This window comes from Nannospalax galili, unplaced genomic scaffold (assembly GCF_000622305.1).
Source record: "Nannospalax galili isolate Female #2095 unplaced genomic scaffold, S.galili_v1.0 scaffold204, whole genome shotgun sequence".
Taxonomy (NCBI): Eukaryota; Metazoa; Chordata; class Mammalia; order Rodentia; family Spalacidae; genus Nannospalax; species Nannospalax galili.
In genome coordinates, this window is record NW_008350959.1 from 722,216 (window position 1) to 741,842 (window position 19,627).

At 46.7% G+C, this 19,627-nt stretch overlaps 1 protein-coding gene across 3 annotated transcripts in view; it reads right to left on the reverse strand.

Annotated features, from left to right (window-relative positions):
- The window catches only part of Arhgap25 (Rho GTPase activating protein 25), a 75,170-nt gene that overhangs the window by 21,302 nt on the left and 34,241 nt on the right, over positions 1-19,627 (reverse strand). For all 3 annotated transcript variants that reach the window (XM_017801943.2, XM_008848061.2, XM_008848062.2), the window contains exons 3-5: positions 17,951-18,038; positions 13,839-13,958; positions 1,796-2,003 (exon numbers count right to left, since the gene is read on the reverse strand). In XM_017801943.2, coding sequence (XP_017657432.1) covers positions 1,796-2,003; positions 13,839-13,958; positions 17,951-18,038 — 416 coding nt within the window. The remainder of the gene's footprint in view (positions 1-1,795; positions 2,004-13,838; positions 13,959-17,950; positions 18,039-19,627) is intronic.

Genomic DNA, 19,627 nt, shown 5'->3' on the forward strand with positions numbered 1-19,627 from the left:
AATTTCTTAAGAGTCCATATGCATAGCTAAAGGCTACATAACAAGCAACAATGCTAGATAGGAGATACCTTCTTTTGAGTTGTTAGCCAGTGTGAACAAAGGGACTCCCAAATAGTAACCCAGCGTAGAATTGGGAAAATGAACAGCAGACCCTAATCTTAACTGAAGGAGTATTGACAACTGATTGCTGCTAGAAGAGGAACAGCTGACCTTCCTAAAACAAAGACCTCTAGGCAGGCTGACTAGATTCATCAAAAGGGCAAGTAGTGGGGCTTGGCTGGGGTACTAACGCATGTGCAAACATGTTAATGTCAATTGCACTGAAAATGAATTTTTCTGTATGAAACTATGTATTTTCATAATGAAATGGAGATCTTTTTTAAAGGCTAACACCTCATTTAATTTTATGTCTTATAGGGTTTATGTTGAGTACAATATTGTATAACTGTAACAATTCAACTGTAACCCTAAAAGTTTACAGCCAATTTTGAAAAAGATGCATCTTAGCTCAGAAAATTGTTATTGAATATGTCAATGCTGTTGTAATGAAATGCTTCTTCTAAGTATGTGGTTATTAAATAAATAATTAACTGGGGGAAAAAAAAAGCAACAACCCACCTGCATCTTTTGATCAACTCAAACAGAATTTAAAACTTAAGAAGAAAACTGAATACAAGGCCACAAGCATAATAGAATGGAACCTGCTCCCAAAGTGTAATCCATGGTGCTGTTGAAAGAATATAACCTGCTATAGTTCCAATAACAGCTATACTGTTGCTTGCATAGATCACAGCACATGGTAAGTTAACCTATGACATACTAAGGTCAAGAGAAGTAGACATTGGGAGGACCAATCTAAGACCATGGCAGAGAATAGAAGAATATGATGGAGCTCAGAGATTCTTCAGAGGAAAAGTGGACCATATTAATGGGTAGTGTGGGGCTGAAGGGGAGCTGCTCATGCCTGCATGAGCGTGACTCAGGCTTTCACGACTTTCCCCTCTGTCCTAAATAACTCTAGGGGATTTCAACATTTAGAATCAGGGTAGAGTTCAGGCCCATTGTACCAAATCTTAGTTGATGGGCTGCTAATTTAGAAAGAGCAGTTGTCTTAAGCCAGCAGGACAAGTGCAGGCAGGCAACCAGGTATTACACAGCCAACAGAGTATAGCATGTGAGGGCATGGCTGTATCATTTAACAAGGCAGAGAGGGACTGCCCTGCTGGGTGCCTGGAGAGGAACTGTGGGAAGAAGTGCCACCACACCAGATATACCCCAGACAGGGCTAGGAAACTTCAAAGAGGAGAAGGGAGCTGCTGTGATGGTGTGAACTCCCGTCAGAAAACTCAGAACTGAGTTCAGAATCACACGGTACTGAGAGCATGGAAACTCTAGTTCTAACCACTTCCGGAGGGCTGAGGATGACCACTGGTGTCTTCAGGTACAGATCTGGGTCGATAGGTCTGCTCTTCATGCTTCTCAGCTGCAATGATGAGGGTACTGAGGGTGGGTCTTGGGCTGTCTCAGCTTACTCTCATGCTCTGCGTCTCCCCTTCTCTTATGTGCCAAGCATTATCTGAATCTGTTTATCACCTCTTCTCTCGCATAAACCATCTGCATACTCTCCTAGCTTTGCCCCAGGTCCAGGTTCAGAGTGGTGATCAGAACAAAAGCCCCTTTTTGTTGTGGTCTAGGACTTTCAAAGCCTCTGTGAAGGTTCCCTGGCTCTACTGAGTCCTCTTCCCCAGCCAGTTGGGCAGAGAGCAGATGGACAGTACAGGTAAAGATAGCATACCTATCGAAGGAGGGCCGTTCCCCAGCATCAAAAGCATCTCTCAGCTGCTTCACCAGGTTGTCCTGACCAGGCAGGCGGAAGATGCCTTCTTCACTCACGCCATGCTCCAGTATGAACTCTGTGCACTTCTCCACCAGGATGGGCACCAGGTGGTGGCCGAACTTCTGTTCGTAGGTCACAGTCTCAGCCAGGCACTGCCCAAACACCGCTGGGAAGAGGAAAGTGGTATCCTACGTCATTCTGACCTTTAGATCAACTGATTGTCAAAGGGCTTTGCCCATTTCCTGATTTTTCTGCATCACTTGTGACTTTATATTTTAATGTAATGATATTAAAACACGAGCAACAGATCATTTGCATTTCCTGTGGATATAAGTTTGGGGTTGCTTCCCTCAGTCTCTTATTGATCTCTAATTTTACATGTTTACAATAGTGCTGGTTTCTTCGAGCACTGGGTGTTAGGAAGCTTGTCAGGTACTCTGCTCACCTTTACTCTCTTAATCTTGACAGCAGCCCTGAGGTGGCAGAACTGTATAGCTATTTCACTGTCAATTGCACTGAGCCTTGGAGGCATGAACTTGTCAGATAAGCAGCTAGGGCAGTCGCCATTGCAAACCAATACCAGACAGTGTGGCCCTGAGACACAGTGAGCTGCCTGTGCTGAATCCTGCTGGTGTCATAGAACACCAAAGCACAACAGTTCCCACCAACTCTCATACTGAATTAAGCCATTGTGACATTTCAAATTATTTAGGTTGTTTGTTCTAGTATCAAAAGCACTGCCTTAGTGAACATGTTCACAGGAATGCCCATACATGAATTCATAATGTCTGATTATTAGCATTTGGATAAATGAAACAAACATTTCGTGTTTTTGAACTATTTCCTTGGGGCAAATTTCCACATATGGAACTCCAGGGTCAAGGACCTGATGGTATGCAAATTGTTTTGCAAAAATATTTTTCCAAATTGCCTAGCCTCCAGCAAAGCAAGCATGGACCGGCTCCACCTCCGCCTTGTCAGTGCTTAGCTCTGTTATTTCCCCACCCCCATGCCTGACAAGATTAGCTCTAAATGAGGACAGTCGCTGCCCACCTCTTCTTCCCTCAGGCCCCCAGGCTCCTCCTGCAGGTTCAGATAGCTCCCAGCTTCCATTCTGCCAGAACTGGGGCTCTGTCACTCGCAGTACCTCAGACCTAGCTGGCTCTCTGCAAGGCCCTTTGGTTCTCCCCATGACTTTTTCCCTGACTGGTCCCCTTTATTTAGAACCTAATGAATACGGATTCTACCTGTGGAGAGCTGTTACCAGGCTCTTGCATCCATGCTCCTGTCCTCCCAGCTTAGCTCCCTCTTGTAACTGACACAGCATCTTCCCACCATTTTCAAGACCCTCTTTTACTTATTTTCTAACCTGTTGGTCTATCTGAGCATCACTCCCTGAGTTTTGAAGTCATCCCCTCTTTCCCCAACTGCCACGCCAGTGTTCTTCAACTGCCCCTCAGTGCCAGATGGCTGATCATGGCTCCTTTCATGGTGTCTGGGGTGGGATGGGAAGGTGTTAGCTCTAATCCCAACCAGATCTGCCCAGCTATTTCCTGCTTGACAATGCATCTGAGTACTGACTTGGTATGCACCTGCCATTTTTGTATGCCCTACTAGCATGCATTCAAATGCACCTCAACCCTGATGTTCCCAAAACAGCACTCTCCAGTCTCCATATGCTTCTCTCTGCCCTGTATGTTCCCTTCCCTGCCTCCTGGGATTCTGTCTTCTTTGGGCTTTTTCCAATATCATCATCTCTGCCGGGCCTTTCTGCCCCGAGATGGAGAGACTACATCCTGCTCTGTGCACCCCTTTCCCACCTTGCATATTCCACCCCTCTTCTGCTGTACTGTTAGACTTGTGTGTCTGTGTCAGGCATGACCATAGCCCCTGTGGTGGAGGACACGGGAAAGGATTTTTTTCTTCCCTGGGGTACCTGGCACAAAGAAGATGGTCAATAGATTTTGCTGAATTACTTAATGGATTAATATCTTTAGACAGGTATTTTCCATGACTAGTGGTTATTTTAGTTGAAGTACTGGTAGTTGTTCCTCATGAAAATGAAGCAAGCTTCCCCCAAGGGTCACCAAGTTTCTTGCACAGGCTAGCGGCAGCTCTGTGAAATGACGAGAAGACCTTATAATTGCTTCCAAATAGCTAACCTTCCCACTGTGAAAATAGAAGGCTTACATAAAATAGGTAGGACAACCAAAATGCCCATGACTACTCAGAACTGGGCTTCAGTTTGTTGTGAAAGGAGCAGGAGAGATAATTCCACTACATCAGAAGATCATGACCGAGAGAATCTGACAACACATAGGCCACCACATTGCACTAGGAAATCCCCTTTGAGGGGAGCAGGGAGTGGTCATCATGGGGAGAGACAGCTGTCTTCTGGAGCAGTTGAAATGTGGGCTCGGGGCTACTGGGTCCTGATGGGAACAAATGGCCCCAAAATACTACAGACACAGCGAAATGGATTCTTCTCATCTAAGGCCATCAGCCTTCCTCTGGTCTAGCCTGTGCCCTCCCCACACTTCCCCTGGTCCAGCCTGTACCCCCTTCACCACACCCAGTCATTCCCATGTTACTCTCACCAGGGCATTCATTTCTCAACATTACTTTTCCCTCCAACACCCTGTCCCTTCCAGGTCCCATTACTCTAACATCTGTCTTTGTCAAATCACCAGGACCTATGAGGACACTGGGCATTGCTATAACCTAGAATTGTGTCATTCCAGTCTTTGTAACTCCTTGGTTCTGACTCTTCACCGACCTGACCCTCTTCTCTGCCTCAGCAAGACAGGTGCCTTTTTTCCTCCCTAACTCTCCAAATGCAGGAGATAAGCCACCCTTTCTCCCCAGTCCTTGGGCTTTCCATCCCTCTTCCTTCACAAGGTCCTTCCTGTCTCAGGGGAAGAAGGGCCCTGGCCTAGCTCTAGGTGCTATTTGCCCAACCTGCCAGCTCCATCCTTTCACCTCCTCCTGGATTTATTCTTTCTGTCATACTTTCTCCTTGGCTATGAAGAGCCCAGTGAGTCTAGATCTTCACGAATTTGTAAAAGAATAAACTTCCCTGGTTTCCTGAAAATCACCAATTCTTGCTTTTTATCTCTTCTGCACTGTACTCACCAAAAAAATGTGTCTACTTCTAAATGGTTTTGCCTCTGTCACAGCCCACTGCACTTACTCAATTCCCAGCCTCACATCCCATCACAGTTCAGTTTTATTAGTTTGTTTCTTTCCATAGAATCTTCTCTGTGGTTTCTGGTGCCCTCCCACTGTTCAGATCCTACCTTGGATGATTCCAAACCTGCTGTTCTTCTCTGAAGACTAATGGTGTTGCATCACCTTTTAAAAAATACCTTCTTGTGTGGCTATAAAACCATGCTCCTCATCCTAAAGGCTCCTCTTTGCCTCCTCTCCTGGGGCACATATGAATGTCATCTAAAAACTGATAACTTTTACATCTGTGTCCTACTCTCTCTCCCTTGTCCTCCTATTTCCATAAGCCCCACATACAACAACGATTCTCCCAGTTCTCTTCAATCCCACTGTCCTCCCAGCCTTCAGTCCCTGCTTTCCTCACAGCATTCCTCACAAGCAACAGCATTTAGGCAGCCAATGAAGTGTCACATGCTCTCAGAGACACCAAGAATGGAAAGCCTCTAACACCAGGTACCTGTACTCAATTCAGCAGATTAGCAAGACTGTGAGGATCAAAATTATCCCTAACACTGTCCTCTACACAGGCGCCTCAAACCCGTCCATTCTACTTTGGCACACTCTAACAGCTCTATCTTTAATGCCACTCTCTATATTATTGTAATTTCAGGGGAAGAACATTTTGGTTTCTTGAAATTTTTTCCACTAGAATTCACACGTCATTCAAGAAATCATCTGTGGGCTTTTCAGAACGGGAGATTGTGATAGAACAAAAAAACAGGCTTGCCTTAAAACCTCTCAGACTAATGCCCTTCCATCTGCACTCCCTGGAAATCCAATCTTCCTGGGTTGGATGTCTTTAGAGAGGTAACAGGGCCTCTCTGGATCCATAGATCTCCTGTTGGGCACCCTGAATTTATCAGCTCTTCTGCAGTTTTTGTGATGATTTATTTAAACATCTCTCTTGCACCGGGCTGTGAGGTCTTCAGAGGCAGACAGTCCGTCTGGCTCACCCTCTATTTTTATTTCCTGGCACAGAGACTGGACCAGGCCTTTTACCTGCTGTCTCCCATGCATTCCACTCTTTCTCCCTGCTCAGCATTTCTCCAAACCTGTTTTTATCAAGATCAATGGCCGTGGAGTTAAGTTCTCAGTTCTCTGCTGTTCAATCAGCAGCTCGGGACATAGCTGGTCATACCCTCTCTTGTGACACTTGTTCAGTGGCTCCTGAAACTGCTCTCTCTGGGTTCCTCATTCAGGTCTCTGTCTGCTCCCACTCAGCCTCCCCTGTGCTTTGCTTCTTCCTGACCTCCAAGTGTTACAGCGTCACTTCCCCATCTTTACTCACTTCCTCATAAACGCATGCCATTAAATTCATCCACATGATGAAGACTCCAAACTTCTTATCTCTAGCCTAGAACTCAGCCAAAGCCATTACTCCAGGGACAAGTCACTGCATGCCCTAGGGACACAAGGGCCAACATGGGCCTTTTTTCTTGAGAGAAAGCACCCCATGCTTGCCTTGGCCAGATTTTGTTACTCCTCATCTCAGATCACACAGAAATGTGGAGTCCAAAGCAGCCTTAGGACTCCAAAACTCTCATCCCAAACAGAAGTGATCGTACTGATCTAGTGTGTGGATCCTTGTCTCTAACCTTTGGTTCCAGATGTGTGTGGAAAAGCCTGGCTGTGGGTTCAGGAACAGATGAAGCCCAAGGACAGAATAGAGGGGTCAGTGAAAGAAGAGGAGGGTGGGGCAGGTCTTGCTCAGAGCTGATCCTCTACCTCCCTGTCTTGCCCTCCAAGGTTGTGCTCACTCCTTCAGGACAGCTGGGCTCCACTGCTCTACCCTAGGAAGCACTGTGGGGATCTAATGATCCCATTCACCAGAGCTCATGTGCACTCTGAGCCAATCAGCAGAAGCACTTCCATCCTAACAGCTATAAAATTATAGTCACATGTGCAATATAATTATTATAATTGCTAAATACAATATAACCATTATAATAATTGACCATTTAACTGGGCTGTTCTGAAGCTTGGAACTGCCTTAGATGTTTCCAGGTGTGCTACTGCACAGTTCTCAGAGACCCCGAGAGTAGATCCCGTTCCAACTTACAGATAATAAGATGGGCTCAGTTAGGAACTGGTCTAAAGTCGTATTTCTTCTGTGATCCTATATTTGGTACTTTAATCCCTCTTGATTAAAGTCAATAGAAAGCCAGGCTACTCAATAAAAATAAAGTTAAGAAAACAAAACAGGGGTTGGAGATAACTTAGTAGATAAAGCATTTGCTGTACAAGTGCCAGAGCCTGAGTTCAATCACAGTTGTAATCCCAGTGCTGGGGAGGTAGAGATTGCTGGGGCTCACCAGTCAGCCAGTCTATCCCACTTGGTGAGTTTCAGGTCAGTGAGAGACCATGTCTCAACAAACAAGGTGCTTGGAGCTTTAGGAACCAACACCTAAGGCTGTCTCGTGTGCACACACTCACACACATGCACCCACATCCACACGCTCACATGTACATTCACACACCACCACATATGAAGTTTTCAAATAGGCTGAGGATGTAGGTCAGAGCACTTTTCTAGCATGCATGAAGCCCTGGGTTCACACTAGAGTACCAGAAAACCCCACAACAAACAAGTCACTGGAGTAAGATTTGAGACATCACCCATGTCCAGGGAGGATCTGGGCTCCCTCTCACAGTGCTCCCCTTCCGATTGTGCCATCCCACTTTTCTGGCACCAAGTCCCCCTATTCTTCTCCAATCCCCAGACCTAACGCTTTGGACAGAATCTGCCCCTTCTGAACAGCCCCAGAACGGGTATCTCACCACCACAGATGGCCCAGTCTGCCCCTGTCCATCTTCCACTCTCTGCCCCAAAGAACCCTCCCCAGAGTTGCTACAAAAGCCCAGGGAACTGAGTGGTCTGAGGAACCGAAAATGGCAAGATCTGTGTGACCTCCTTCTCAATCGTGTTCCTCCTCTGCTTCCCATCTCTCGACTTCTTTGAATCCCTCCCCAGTCACCCCCAGCCAACTAGACTCATTCACAGCCTCCCTGCCAACCGCACTACTTCCCAGGGCTCAATTCCAGGGGCGCACCCATCCTGACATAGGGTGAAGAGCTTAGCTACAAACACGAAAGCAATACCTTTCTTTTGGAGCTTGGAGGCCCTCCTGAAGTCCCAGCAGAAGAGCAGCGCCAGGGCCTGAAAGCCACAGCCGAGCTCCCAGCGCGGCATGCTGGGAACCTGAGGCATGGCCGCTGATCACTCTGGCTCTGAGGAGCCGGTCCCGGCCTCTCCTCCTGTGCTACAGTCACTGTCTTCTCTGGCTTCCAGAACAGTACATGCTTGCAAAGGCTGCTGAGGTTCCAGACTGCCGGGCGGAACCCAGGGGACGTGTTGGCACCTGCCCGGCCCTTTTCCCACACTCCTCCTCCCCACTCACCTTTATACACAGGACCCTAGCTCGGCTTTCAGAGGCTGAACATAAAGCTGCCAGGGCACACACACACACACACAAATTTGTGCCTCCTTTTACTTAGCAGCTAATTGTCAGCTGCCATTCAGGGGACATCTTAGGTGGGTTAAAAAAAAGAAAAGAAAATCTCACACGCAAGCGCTTACCAGCATTGCGCCATACATCAAACTGTCTGGCAGGAGCACAGAATGCCACTTAGCGTTTATGAAGCCAGCCCACCCTCCCCTGGAAAGGCTTTCAGAGTCATACAAGGCTCAGTCTGGACCTTCTGAGGCAATGAGCTCAGAGGTGGGCTGCGGGGTAAACGGAGCAGGTTTCCCCCTCCTATTGGGAAGATTGAGCAGATAGTGCTGCAACTGACCTCATGCACCCTGGAGACTTGGGGTGGCTTCCCAGTGTCACAGAGGAACAGGCAGGCACAGAGTTGCCAGGAAGGGTCTGGGGCAGTCTCACACTGCCAACCAAGTGTTCATCCCTCTGCCACTTCCCAGTCAGGAATCAGGACTCATCCTTGACACCACCTTCTCCCTCCACACAGAACTCACACCCATATCCTGGCAGTGTCACCTCTGGAATGCTGTGCAGACCTGTGTGAGTCTCCCGAAGTCCATTGCCAGGCTTCTGTCCAAGCCTCTAGTCCATCCTCTCTTGCTGGGACCCCACCATCCTCCCTTGCCTGAAGGGACAGCTCCATTTTCATTGTGGGGCCCCTGCCAGCTCTGATCTGCTCTCTGCAGCCCAGGCCATGCCCATGCAGCAAGTTAGAATGATATTTTGACTATAATCTGACTTAACCACCTTGTTTGGACCTTTCCTCTGAATGGCAACCTGTTGGTCCTAGGAATCAGCATCATCACCAGGCTAATCCTAATTCCCCTCCCCCAGCCTGCTCCCCTTTCTATCTCATGACTTTTGTACCAGTTGTTCCCTAGGACACAGACACCATCCCTCTTCCTTCCTCCCTGGTTCACCTCTCCTGGCTGTGTGGAGTCAGGTGAGTCATTCCTAGCTCAGAAAAGCCTTCCTTAATCTTCTTCACAACGATTTACTTTGTGTGTAATTTTATTTCATGGTACTTTTTCTTTTTTGTTTTATGAGGTAGGTTCTCACTCTAGTCTCGAATCCACAGCAACCCTCCAACCTCAGGCCCCAAGTGCTGGGATTACATAACCACACCTGGTTTTTACTGTACTATACTTTTCAAGGGTGTAATTATATGTTCTTCCTTGGCTCTTTTGATTAATTTCAGTATCGTAGTAGACTGTGAGCTCCTTGAGAGAAGGATTTCATTTTCTTCCCCCATTCCTCTGGTCTCTCTCCCCAGTATTGATATGGAGCTTGGTACATGGCATGTGCTCAATAAAAAATTGTTTAGCAAATGAATAAAGTGTCTGTCTTGTATTTAGAAGCTTGGGGAAGAGGAGAGGAGGGAGTTAGTGAAAATAAATACAAATCATCCAGTTTGGCTAAACAGAAAGACTAGCTCATACAAAATAACCGTGGGTGCAGAGACACACACCCTACTGGCTGCACTGTGCTGTGGGTTGTGAAATCATGCACTGAAGGATACAAAGAAATTAGAGGCAGAAAGAGCACTTCAGGCTTACAATCATTCAGTATTTACATAGTTCATGCCCAGTGTTGGCAAGCACACAAAGATGCTTAAAAGTGCAGCAGCAGGGGAAGGCTGAAACCCAGTACACTGCTTATGTGCCTAGAAGCCACTGAGCAAGCACCGGGGCAAGCCTCTGGAGGAAAAGGGCAGCAAAGCATAGAGAACCCACCCACCTGGATGCCCATTCCCAGGTTTCAGTGTGAGGACCTGAGGGCTGGTTCCCATGTTGAGAGGAGAGTGTTCCCCATCACCAGGAGTAAGGCTTATGTTAGAAGTTGATTGCCTGTTTCCTTTTCCTCCTTAAGTTGGGAAGACCTGGGATCACATCTTGGACTTCCAGGGAAGAGCTGCTGCTGCCTGTCCAGCTGACCCTTTAGAAAGCTAGCCTGCTGAGAAGGATGGGGCACCAAGCAGCTGCTCCCTGAGGATGGTGAGGACCAGGACAATGTAGAGCCAGTTAGGAGGTGGCAAGAGCTGAGAAGCCCCAGGAAAGCCTGAAAGCCATGTTCTGCCCAGAGGTGGTTTCTCTCATTGAACACTGGCATGTGGGTGGGTTACAGGTATCTGAGAATATCCCACTATGGAAGCAGAAGTGTTCCTGTGTGGCTGTCATTCTGTGGAGTTTCAGTAGTTTTCATTATGTTTTCTAAGGGGGTCTTTGAATCATAAAGAGCTTCAGTAAGGCTTGCCTTTCACATACTTGGAGGGAGCCAGTTCCAGATAGCACAATTCACTTAGTCATTTCTCAGATAAGCTGGGCATCAATCAGTGGAGAGGATAGCCTGGGAGAGTGACCCAGAGTGACTCTGCTATGAAGGAAGCTTCCTTCACCTGTTCGTTTAACACGTTTACTGAACATCTGCTTAGCCAGGCATTGTTTCAATCCTGGGATACACAAAGAAAAGCAATTTTTGCCACGTAGATTGAGATTTCCTTTTGGTGAGGGGAAGCTATGAACCAAAAAAAAATTTAGCAAGTTAGAAATGATTACATGCTAGAGAAAAAGATGAAGAATAGGGATAGGGAGGGCTGGGGTAGGCAAAGAGAGTAACAAAATGTTAAAGAGAATGACTGGGAGAAAGCTGAAAATAAAACAAAACAAACATTAGACAACAACCAAGCCATGGAGAGGAGCCCAGGCAAAGAGAATAGAAAATTCAAGGGCTCTGAGGCTGGGGCATGCCTGTGGTGTTTGAGGAGGCTTGAAGTGCTAGAGTGGAATGGGATGGAAGAAGGTTCTTAGAAAACAAGGACTGGTAAGTCAAGAGGAGTACAGTGTGTACCACAACTCAGCATAAGGCTTTTGGCTTTTACTTTTAGCATAAAGACTAAGAAAAGGTCTTGACAGGACAGGGTTGTCTGTATCCCTCTGGCTGAATGGACAGAGGGTCAGAAGGCAGGTGTGAAGCATGGCGGTGAGGCAGAGCAGGAAGCATTCTTTCTTGGCCAGATGGTGGGAGCAAGGGTAGTGAGGAGTGGTTGGGCTATCCATGTAAAATGCAGCATTCCCTGAGGGCTGGGAAGGGGCAGCACTGTGTCTCAGCAATGTCACAGTTTGGGGGGTCATATCTGTGATCCAGGCATGCTTTTCAAGTGGCACTGAAAGGCCCTGGCCCTGCCCTTCTCCAGTAGTCTCTTGGGGCAGGTCATTTATTCCTCTAGGACTGACGTTCCCTACTTAATATATAGGAAAAAAACAATGTGTGATGTCCTTGTGGGCCTTAGTGGGGCACTTCCATCTTAAAATAACCTTGTAATTCTGGAATTTATTGTCTTATTCCAGTGAGCAGATGTCACATCAGAGCCAAAACTGCTCCCTCAGCAAACTCATGTTGCTGTCCTCTGGCTTTCCGTCCCCTGAACTTTCCATATGCCCCACCCCCAGAATTCAGCTTGATCTGCTTCTCAGGGTGGTGTCTGAGGCCAGGTGAGAGGAACCCTTTGAGTACAGGGACATAGGCAGCAAGTCACCAGGGCTCAGCCAGGGAGGGTAGAAAGCACAGGTCTCTATGAAAGCACAGAGATGACCCCGAGACAGAGCAGTTGCAAAGTTAGGTAACATCCACAACCCCTGTCAATGCCCAAAGCCCTGCGCTAGGGAAAGCAGGAAATGTTAGCAGGCTCTTGATCTTGCAGCCCAGGGCATAAGGAAGGTCATGATAAAGACATTCCAGGCTGAAACAACACAGGATCAAGCTCTCACATGTTACAAACCCCTCATTTTGGCCCAGTTACCACAAGAAAAGCTTGTGTGTAGGACTTGGGAACTGGCTAAAGAAACCATGGAGCTTTCAGTGGTTATGATGTTAAGGATAGCTACCGCAGGCACAATCCAGTTTCACTGTCCTATTCTGGTCGATTCTTTTTCTCCAAGTCCCTTCTAGTGCACCACAGGACCCAGAGCCTCAGAACTCCTGACCTCAGTTGAGCCAGGTGGAGTTTCTTTCTCAGAATCAGCGATGGGGCTGCAGCAGCTGAACCGGCACTGGTGGGAGAGGCACACAGAAGGAGGCTAGAGAAGGAATGTTTGTGGGATGGATGTTAGGCATCGGGGGCTGCAGGCTAGATGAAAGCAGGCAGGTGTGCAAAGAAAAGCAAGCGAGAGGGCATGGCCCTGGGGAAGCTGACAGAATTCCATTTCTCAGCTCCTGTCTGTGAAGCCCGAGGCAGTTCCTGTTCTCACTACATCTACCCAGCAACCCTTGCTATTGCTTAACCTCATTGGACACGATTTCTACTCAGCACACAAATAATCCCTGAAATGAATCAATTAAGATTCTATGTAGGGACTAGAGAGGTGGCTCGGTGGTTAGAAGGGCATGCTGCTTTTGCAGGGGCCCTGAGTTCAGTTCCTGGCATGCATGTTGGGTGGTTCACAACTAACTGAACTCCAGCTCCAGAGGATCTGATGCCCTGTTATGGCCTCCACAGACACCACACATGTACATACATAGACACACATGCATACACATAAATAATACAAAATAAATCTTCAAAAAGATTCTTTAACAACCTAAAGTAACTGTTGCTATAAATCATATAAAATTTCATATATTATACATTTATCTTTCAAAAAATGTATGTGCATAAAACCCTGGTTGGAAGAAAACATAAAAATAATTCTGATGGTTAAAGAAGTAGATTTTTTTCAATTTTGCATAAAATTATATCATTATTCTTATAATTTTTGAAAGAAACTATTGGGAAATCAAATCAATATCTAGCCATAAAAGCTTCCATAAATGATTTCTAAAATAAGAGGAAGCAACATCAATAACTAATTATATATTCATATTTTTCCTGGAGTTGACACAAATAATTTGCTTTCCTAAAAAGTTGGAGAATGGTGTGTTATGAACTGAACTGTGGGAGTTATTGCATATTTTTATAAAATGAAAAGAACATGCTAGATTCATGTGTTTGTTAGTTTCATAGTCTTTTGTTTGTTTTTGTATCAGTTTTTGTTGTTTGATTTTTTTGTAGTCATGACCTCGTCCAAGTATGGAAATACCACTAAGATTCCCAGAGACTTCAGTGCAGAATTGATCACGTCCCTGCAAGATCACCCTCTTTAGAGGGAAGCTGTCCTCCTGTACCGACCAGCTTTGGTCGCATATCCAGTTCTCTTCTCCGAACACTGTACAGAGGGATGGTATCTGGGGCTGTTTCCTCTTCCTCCTCTCTGAAATGTTACAGATACCTGCCCAGGAACTATGGGAGTTCTTCTTACCTCCAGAAGGTGTGCCAGCGACTCGCTTGAGGAACTTAACCCACTCCTCCATCTCTGTCTGGGAGCTGGCCATGAGGACATAAGAATCCTGTCCTCCTATTCGGTTCTGGTCCCATGAGGCTGGAAAAGTAGCACATGAGAAGATTGAGGAGTAGGAGGGGCCAGAGCCAGGGGAGGGGAGGAAAGCTGAACATCACTGGTTCCTTAGTTCAATGAAGCACTGTCAGTCAAGCAACACAGAATTATCTAAGCTGCCCCAGTGGACCTAGATCTCCCCGTTCTCCCATGGCTTTTGCCAAAGGTCTGTTTCTACAGACAAGTCACTTAACACATGGCTTACAGTGTAGTGGCTTTGCCTGGGCGCAGCTTTCATACAGGGTGGAAGACATTTCCTACCAACAGGAAGAACAAGTGCAGTGGGTAGGCTCAGCATTGGAGGATATGAGTCAGCCGCCAGGACTAGTCTGTCAGGTCATCCTGCCCACCATGGATGTTCTCCCAAGAAAGCCTGAGCTCATCTGTGGAGACCTGGAAGGGACAGCAACCCCAGGTAGGAGGGACAATGGGCCTAAAGTGCCTTTCTCATACACGGGTGCTTCCTGTCATCATGTGCTTTGATCACACTGCAAATGAAGGGTTTCCACAACTTGGTTACAGGCTACAGGAAGCTCATCAGGACCTTGTTTACCATTATCACTTTAAGCCATAGGTATCAAATGTGCAAAAGAATGTCTGAAAAGACAAAGGAGGCAGATGTGGCACAAGAGGTGACCAAAGAAAGAATGAGGGGCAGGGACAAAAGAAGAAAAGCCAGAGGGAAAGGCACAAGAGGGGAAGGAGAGGGAACACACACTTTAGACCCTGTGGTTAGTCAGGGTAGGCAGGACTGGAACTTTATTATCGTCCCTGCACCTCCTTGCAGGTAGAAATCTACAAATTTGGAATTTTCTTTAGTGAATTAAAAACAAAATGGTTAGAAGGGACATAAGAATAGCAGTGATCCTTTCCATTATAGGATGCTGTCACAACCTGGTCTTCCCATAATGCCAGGTCATCTCGGAGAGAGACCATTTCAGCTCTCCTGGGAGGCCCAGCCCTGTATTTTCTTGTAAGACGGCCAAAGGCTTTCCAGTCCCTTTGGTTCTGGTCTCTTGGACTTAGCTTAATGTCACTGAACCAAGTCTTCTTCTACCTGATGGGACGAGCTGATCCTAAACCCTCTTGTTATTGGTTCTCCTCCATGAAAGCCCTAGGCCCCCAGGAAAGCTGAGAGATGAGTGTCTCCAGGAGTAAAGCTGGAAGCAAAAAGTCTTCAGGGCAGAACAAAAATCTACCCGAGGAACCACAATGTCCCTTGAAATGGAATGAGGCACTGTATTGTTTCCATTTTACAGTGATGGCAATTAGGACTAAAGCCCAAAGGTGTTAGTACCTGCCTTCTGTAGCTCCACAAATCGCCAGGCAAGGCTGCTGATCTCTGCCTCCCAGCAGAGGTTCCACTGGGAGGACTCTGTCTTGTGTCTTTTTCTGCTATGTGCACACTCCAGTCTACTGCGTCACCCGAACACACCTTCTTGGTTCCAGATCTTTTAGTCTGCCATGAGCAACCCCACGTGGAAACACTTCCTTTGCTGTCACTGTCTCTGACTTGTGTCATTCACTGTAAGAGCCTGTTCACGGGTCCGTCCGCTCTGCCCCATGACTTATGTTTTCACTCTCAGTTCACAGGAATTTTAACCATGAATCTTACCACTTCACTATACTTAGAGCTCCCCAATGGCCTTTCATCGTTCTAGCATAAAAGCTGTATTTCTTATAATTGCCAACAAGTGAATGTTGCACTCCCAAACCCCACCCCTGTTATCACACTGCCCTAACCTCACTGATCTGTTTGGAATTCCCTGACCCATGAAGGGGCTTGGGGATGTGGTACCGCCTGTCCCTTCCTCCAGAGGGAAACCTGGCTCACTGCCAGGTTCTTCATAAATGTACCCCAATTCCACACCCTCAATGACACATTCCCTGCTCGGTTATCAATGACCACCACCACCTTGTCAGACAGAACGTGTTCTCTCTTTGCTCCAACTTTTGTCCCTTCAGGGAAACTATACAATCTGCCTGTGTATTCGGTGTGTCACTGGACTGCAATTTCTGTAGGGCTGTTTCTGTTCTTTGTTGATCACCAGCCCTGTGGCAACCTCTGGTTCTTAGCTCAATGCATTGGTTGTTAAATGAATGACAACATCTCACAAAGTGGTATGAGGGTCAGTGAGGTGAGGCACGCAGAAGGAGCAGCCCACGCTTGTTCAGACTAGAGGTCAGGAGGGAGAGGGACGCTTCCCCTCAATAGTTGCCTGCTATAGGTTAAAAACAATAGCATGCCCACAGCTAAGGGCTTCTAAATTTCGTACAAATAAAGCTGGTGACAACAGGGAGGGACGTCATTAGGAAGCCCATGTCTTATGGCAGCATAGCCCTGGGAATCTTCTTCCATGAGAGGAAGACAAAAAGAAAAGCTGAAAATTCTTCCCATCTCAGTTCAGGCTTGGGGGAGCCTTGGAAACAGCAGTGTTGCAGGAAAATGGGTCCTTAACCTAGGATCACTGTATGATTGCTTGTCCTTATGAAGGGGGTGGGTGGAGGGAGATACAGTGACAGGAATACACAGACAGATCATGACAGAGACAGAGAAATTGGAAGACAAATAGTGAGAGATAGAGATGAGAGATGTGAGATATATATGGAGAGAGAGAGAGAGAGAGAGAGAGAGAGAGAGAGAGAGAGAGAGAGATTGAGCGATTGAGATAGATTCCAGGATCTCTCCCAAGAGCAGTCTTCTAGGGTGGTGATTTATGGGCAAACACCCAGTGCATTTTCAGCTGCAGTGCTCCATGGAATTTTCTGGGTAGAAAACACAGCCATTGGGCCACATGCTGGGTGGCTGTATTCCAGGAGTTGCATTGGGAGAGGAATCCTAGAGACAGAACAACCCCGAAAAAGAGAAGGGTTTTCCTAAAGGGAGAAGAGCAACTAAGACAGCAGGAAGGTGACTAGATCTTCAGGTGCAAATACAAGAGAGCCCAGAGAACAACCTGGACTTCATTTATTCTTTTCTTTTGTGTAAATTGCCAGTCAGCATGAAGATTTTCCTCTGCATCATAATTCTGGCTAGTTATCCCCAAACATCAAACACATATGGCACTTACTACATATTAGGCAATGTACAAGTATTTTATTTAGACATCTTCAGACGAGTCTCACTGTCATTGACAGTGAGATAAAGAAGAGGTACAGACAAAGAAGAGTCAAGGGACCAGCTATACAAACAGTGAGAGGCACTGTCAGGACCTGGGTATGGGTGGGCTACTCTCGACAGGGCACTTTACAGTTTGCCATGCCATCATCTCCACACACATCCTGATGCACATGGCTGCCTGTGAGAGCAGAAAGGAGGGGACGAAGAGAAAGGGGATTATGATCTCCAGTGCTGCCATCAGCAGGGTCAGGGCAGCAAGATGGCATAGGCGTCCTGGCATTCCTGCTAGGGCTGGGGCTAGCCTCAGAGCAAGAGCCAGAGAGAAAGGTAAGCAGCCCCAGGGTGGCAGATCCAGGAGGATGTGCCACATCCCCTTTGCTCCTAATGTGTTTTTGATGGGGAAGGGGCACCAGCCAACATACAATCCATGTGCATACAAGTGACATGCAACACTTGGCAGGTTTTAAGTTTTCACAGGTCAAAACTGTCATTTCTTGTTTGGTCCTGTTGAAATGTATAAGCCCACTCATGGCAACCTATTCAATGGAAGAGTTCCATGGTTCAATTATGTTTCCACTGTTAACATTCTGGGATTTTTTTTAACATTCTGAGATTTGAATGAGTACAGATGATGACCTTCACAGTGATGACCAGAGCCTCAGGCTACACCTGGCTCCAAGTGCATGCTCCTGGAATGCACCAAACGAGCATTCACCTATTTCGGCATCCCTTAAGCCCCTGATACTAGTTAATCAACCATGGCAGGTTCACTAACTATACAGAGAGTGTCTACGAGTTTGTAGCATGATTGAAGGATGGAATATCATTTTGACTTCCAGAAATGCAGACCACCTACCTGGAATAACTTCAAACACGAACTTCCCAGCCTCTTCGGGGTTTGTGGCTATCTCCTTGATTGTACTTCCTGGCAGATACATGCAGCCCTGAAAGATCCAAAATCAAGCTTTTTAGATAATCAGCAATTTTATCACCTATAAACCTAAGCTGGGGAATCGATGGGATGACAACAGTGGGGTGAGGAGGAGGGTAAGCTGTGGAGCATGGAAACTTGCATTCCAGTTTGAAGGGGTTCCTTTGTGACTCTGGCCTTGGCCAAAGTGAATGGCAGTTGCTGGGTGCCTAGAGAAAAGAGGACCTTTACGACAGGAGAATGCATGAAGGGCTTATCATCACCAGCACTCCACCTTTCCAAGACCCAACTCATGGCCAAACCAGACAGCTGATCTCTGTGAAGGCAGAACTGAGACTGGGGCCCATGCTGCATACCTGACTACCAGATGGGGCAGTGAGCTCTGAACCACAGATTAACATCTGGGGACAAGGTGAGCTGCTACTGAGCAGCACTGACAGTTGCCTGCCTGTTGTTCACTACAATGGACTCAGTGTTCACTTAGTTCCTCCAGCAGTCCTCTAAGCAAGGTGGCAATACATATACTTTGAAACTAAGGAAACTTACTTAATGAGAAAGGCCCTGTAATTTGCCTGCACTGAGCTAGTCAATGGCAAAATGGCGATTTATCCCAGAAGCTGGTTCAAAGCCAGTTTCTCTTACCATTGCAGCTGAGGTTATGGGGAACAATCAGTTTAGCCCCTAACTGACCCCTGGATTCATGGAGAGGAAGGGGGCACTCAGTGGGATACGTGACCTCTTATACACAGATGTGGTATTGGAGAATCAAGTCACTTCTACAAGGTGTGCACACGATGCTTCTGTGTCTGCCTGGGGCTTTCCCACATAACATCTCACTAGACCTCCACAGCACCAGAGTAGGGCCCTTCCATGTGGCATCTCACTAGACCTCTACAGCACCAGAGTGGCAAGGACAGCCTCTTCTGGATGAGACACTGGGAATTCAGTGACTGTACAAAGTGGCGTAATTAACTTTTATAAGTTTAGTTACTTGTACTTTACATAAATCCCACTGATGTTGAAGGTAGGACATCTGATTCGAAGTTGAAGAAATGCAAACTTCCTATTTCAAACAAAGTCGATATGAAAATTAGCAAGAGTGAAAGCTGTAAGGGAAAAGAGACAAGAAATTCTCAAAATAACATCAGAAGCCTGAAAGAATGAAGGTTTTTGAGGGTATGGAAATAAAGATGTCTGAGTGAGAAAAAGAAAGAAGAAGATGGAAGAGGAGTGAGAAGAAGGAAGGGGAGGAGGGGGCAAAAGACGAGAAGGAAGATGGGGAGGAGCAAGAAAGAAAAAGGGGAAGAAAAGCTTCCTGTCTATGAAACAGAACTGCGCAATTCCCCTGCAGTCCTCCAGCGTCAGCCTGGTTCCTGGTCGTCTTTAGAAGATCACATCAGCACCTCGGAACCACCATCCTGACATCATGCTGCTGCTGTGCTACTCTGGATTAGTCCCACTCCATGTTACTCTTACACAGGAAGGAACACTACCAGGAGGGGAAGGACAGTCAGGTTCAGAGGCACCTTTCTAAACTGTCATTTGATACACCAACATCACAAAATTACAGAAATAAAATCCTATTATGCGTATATATATATA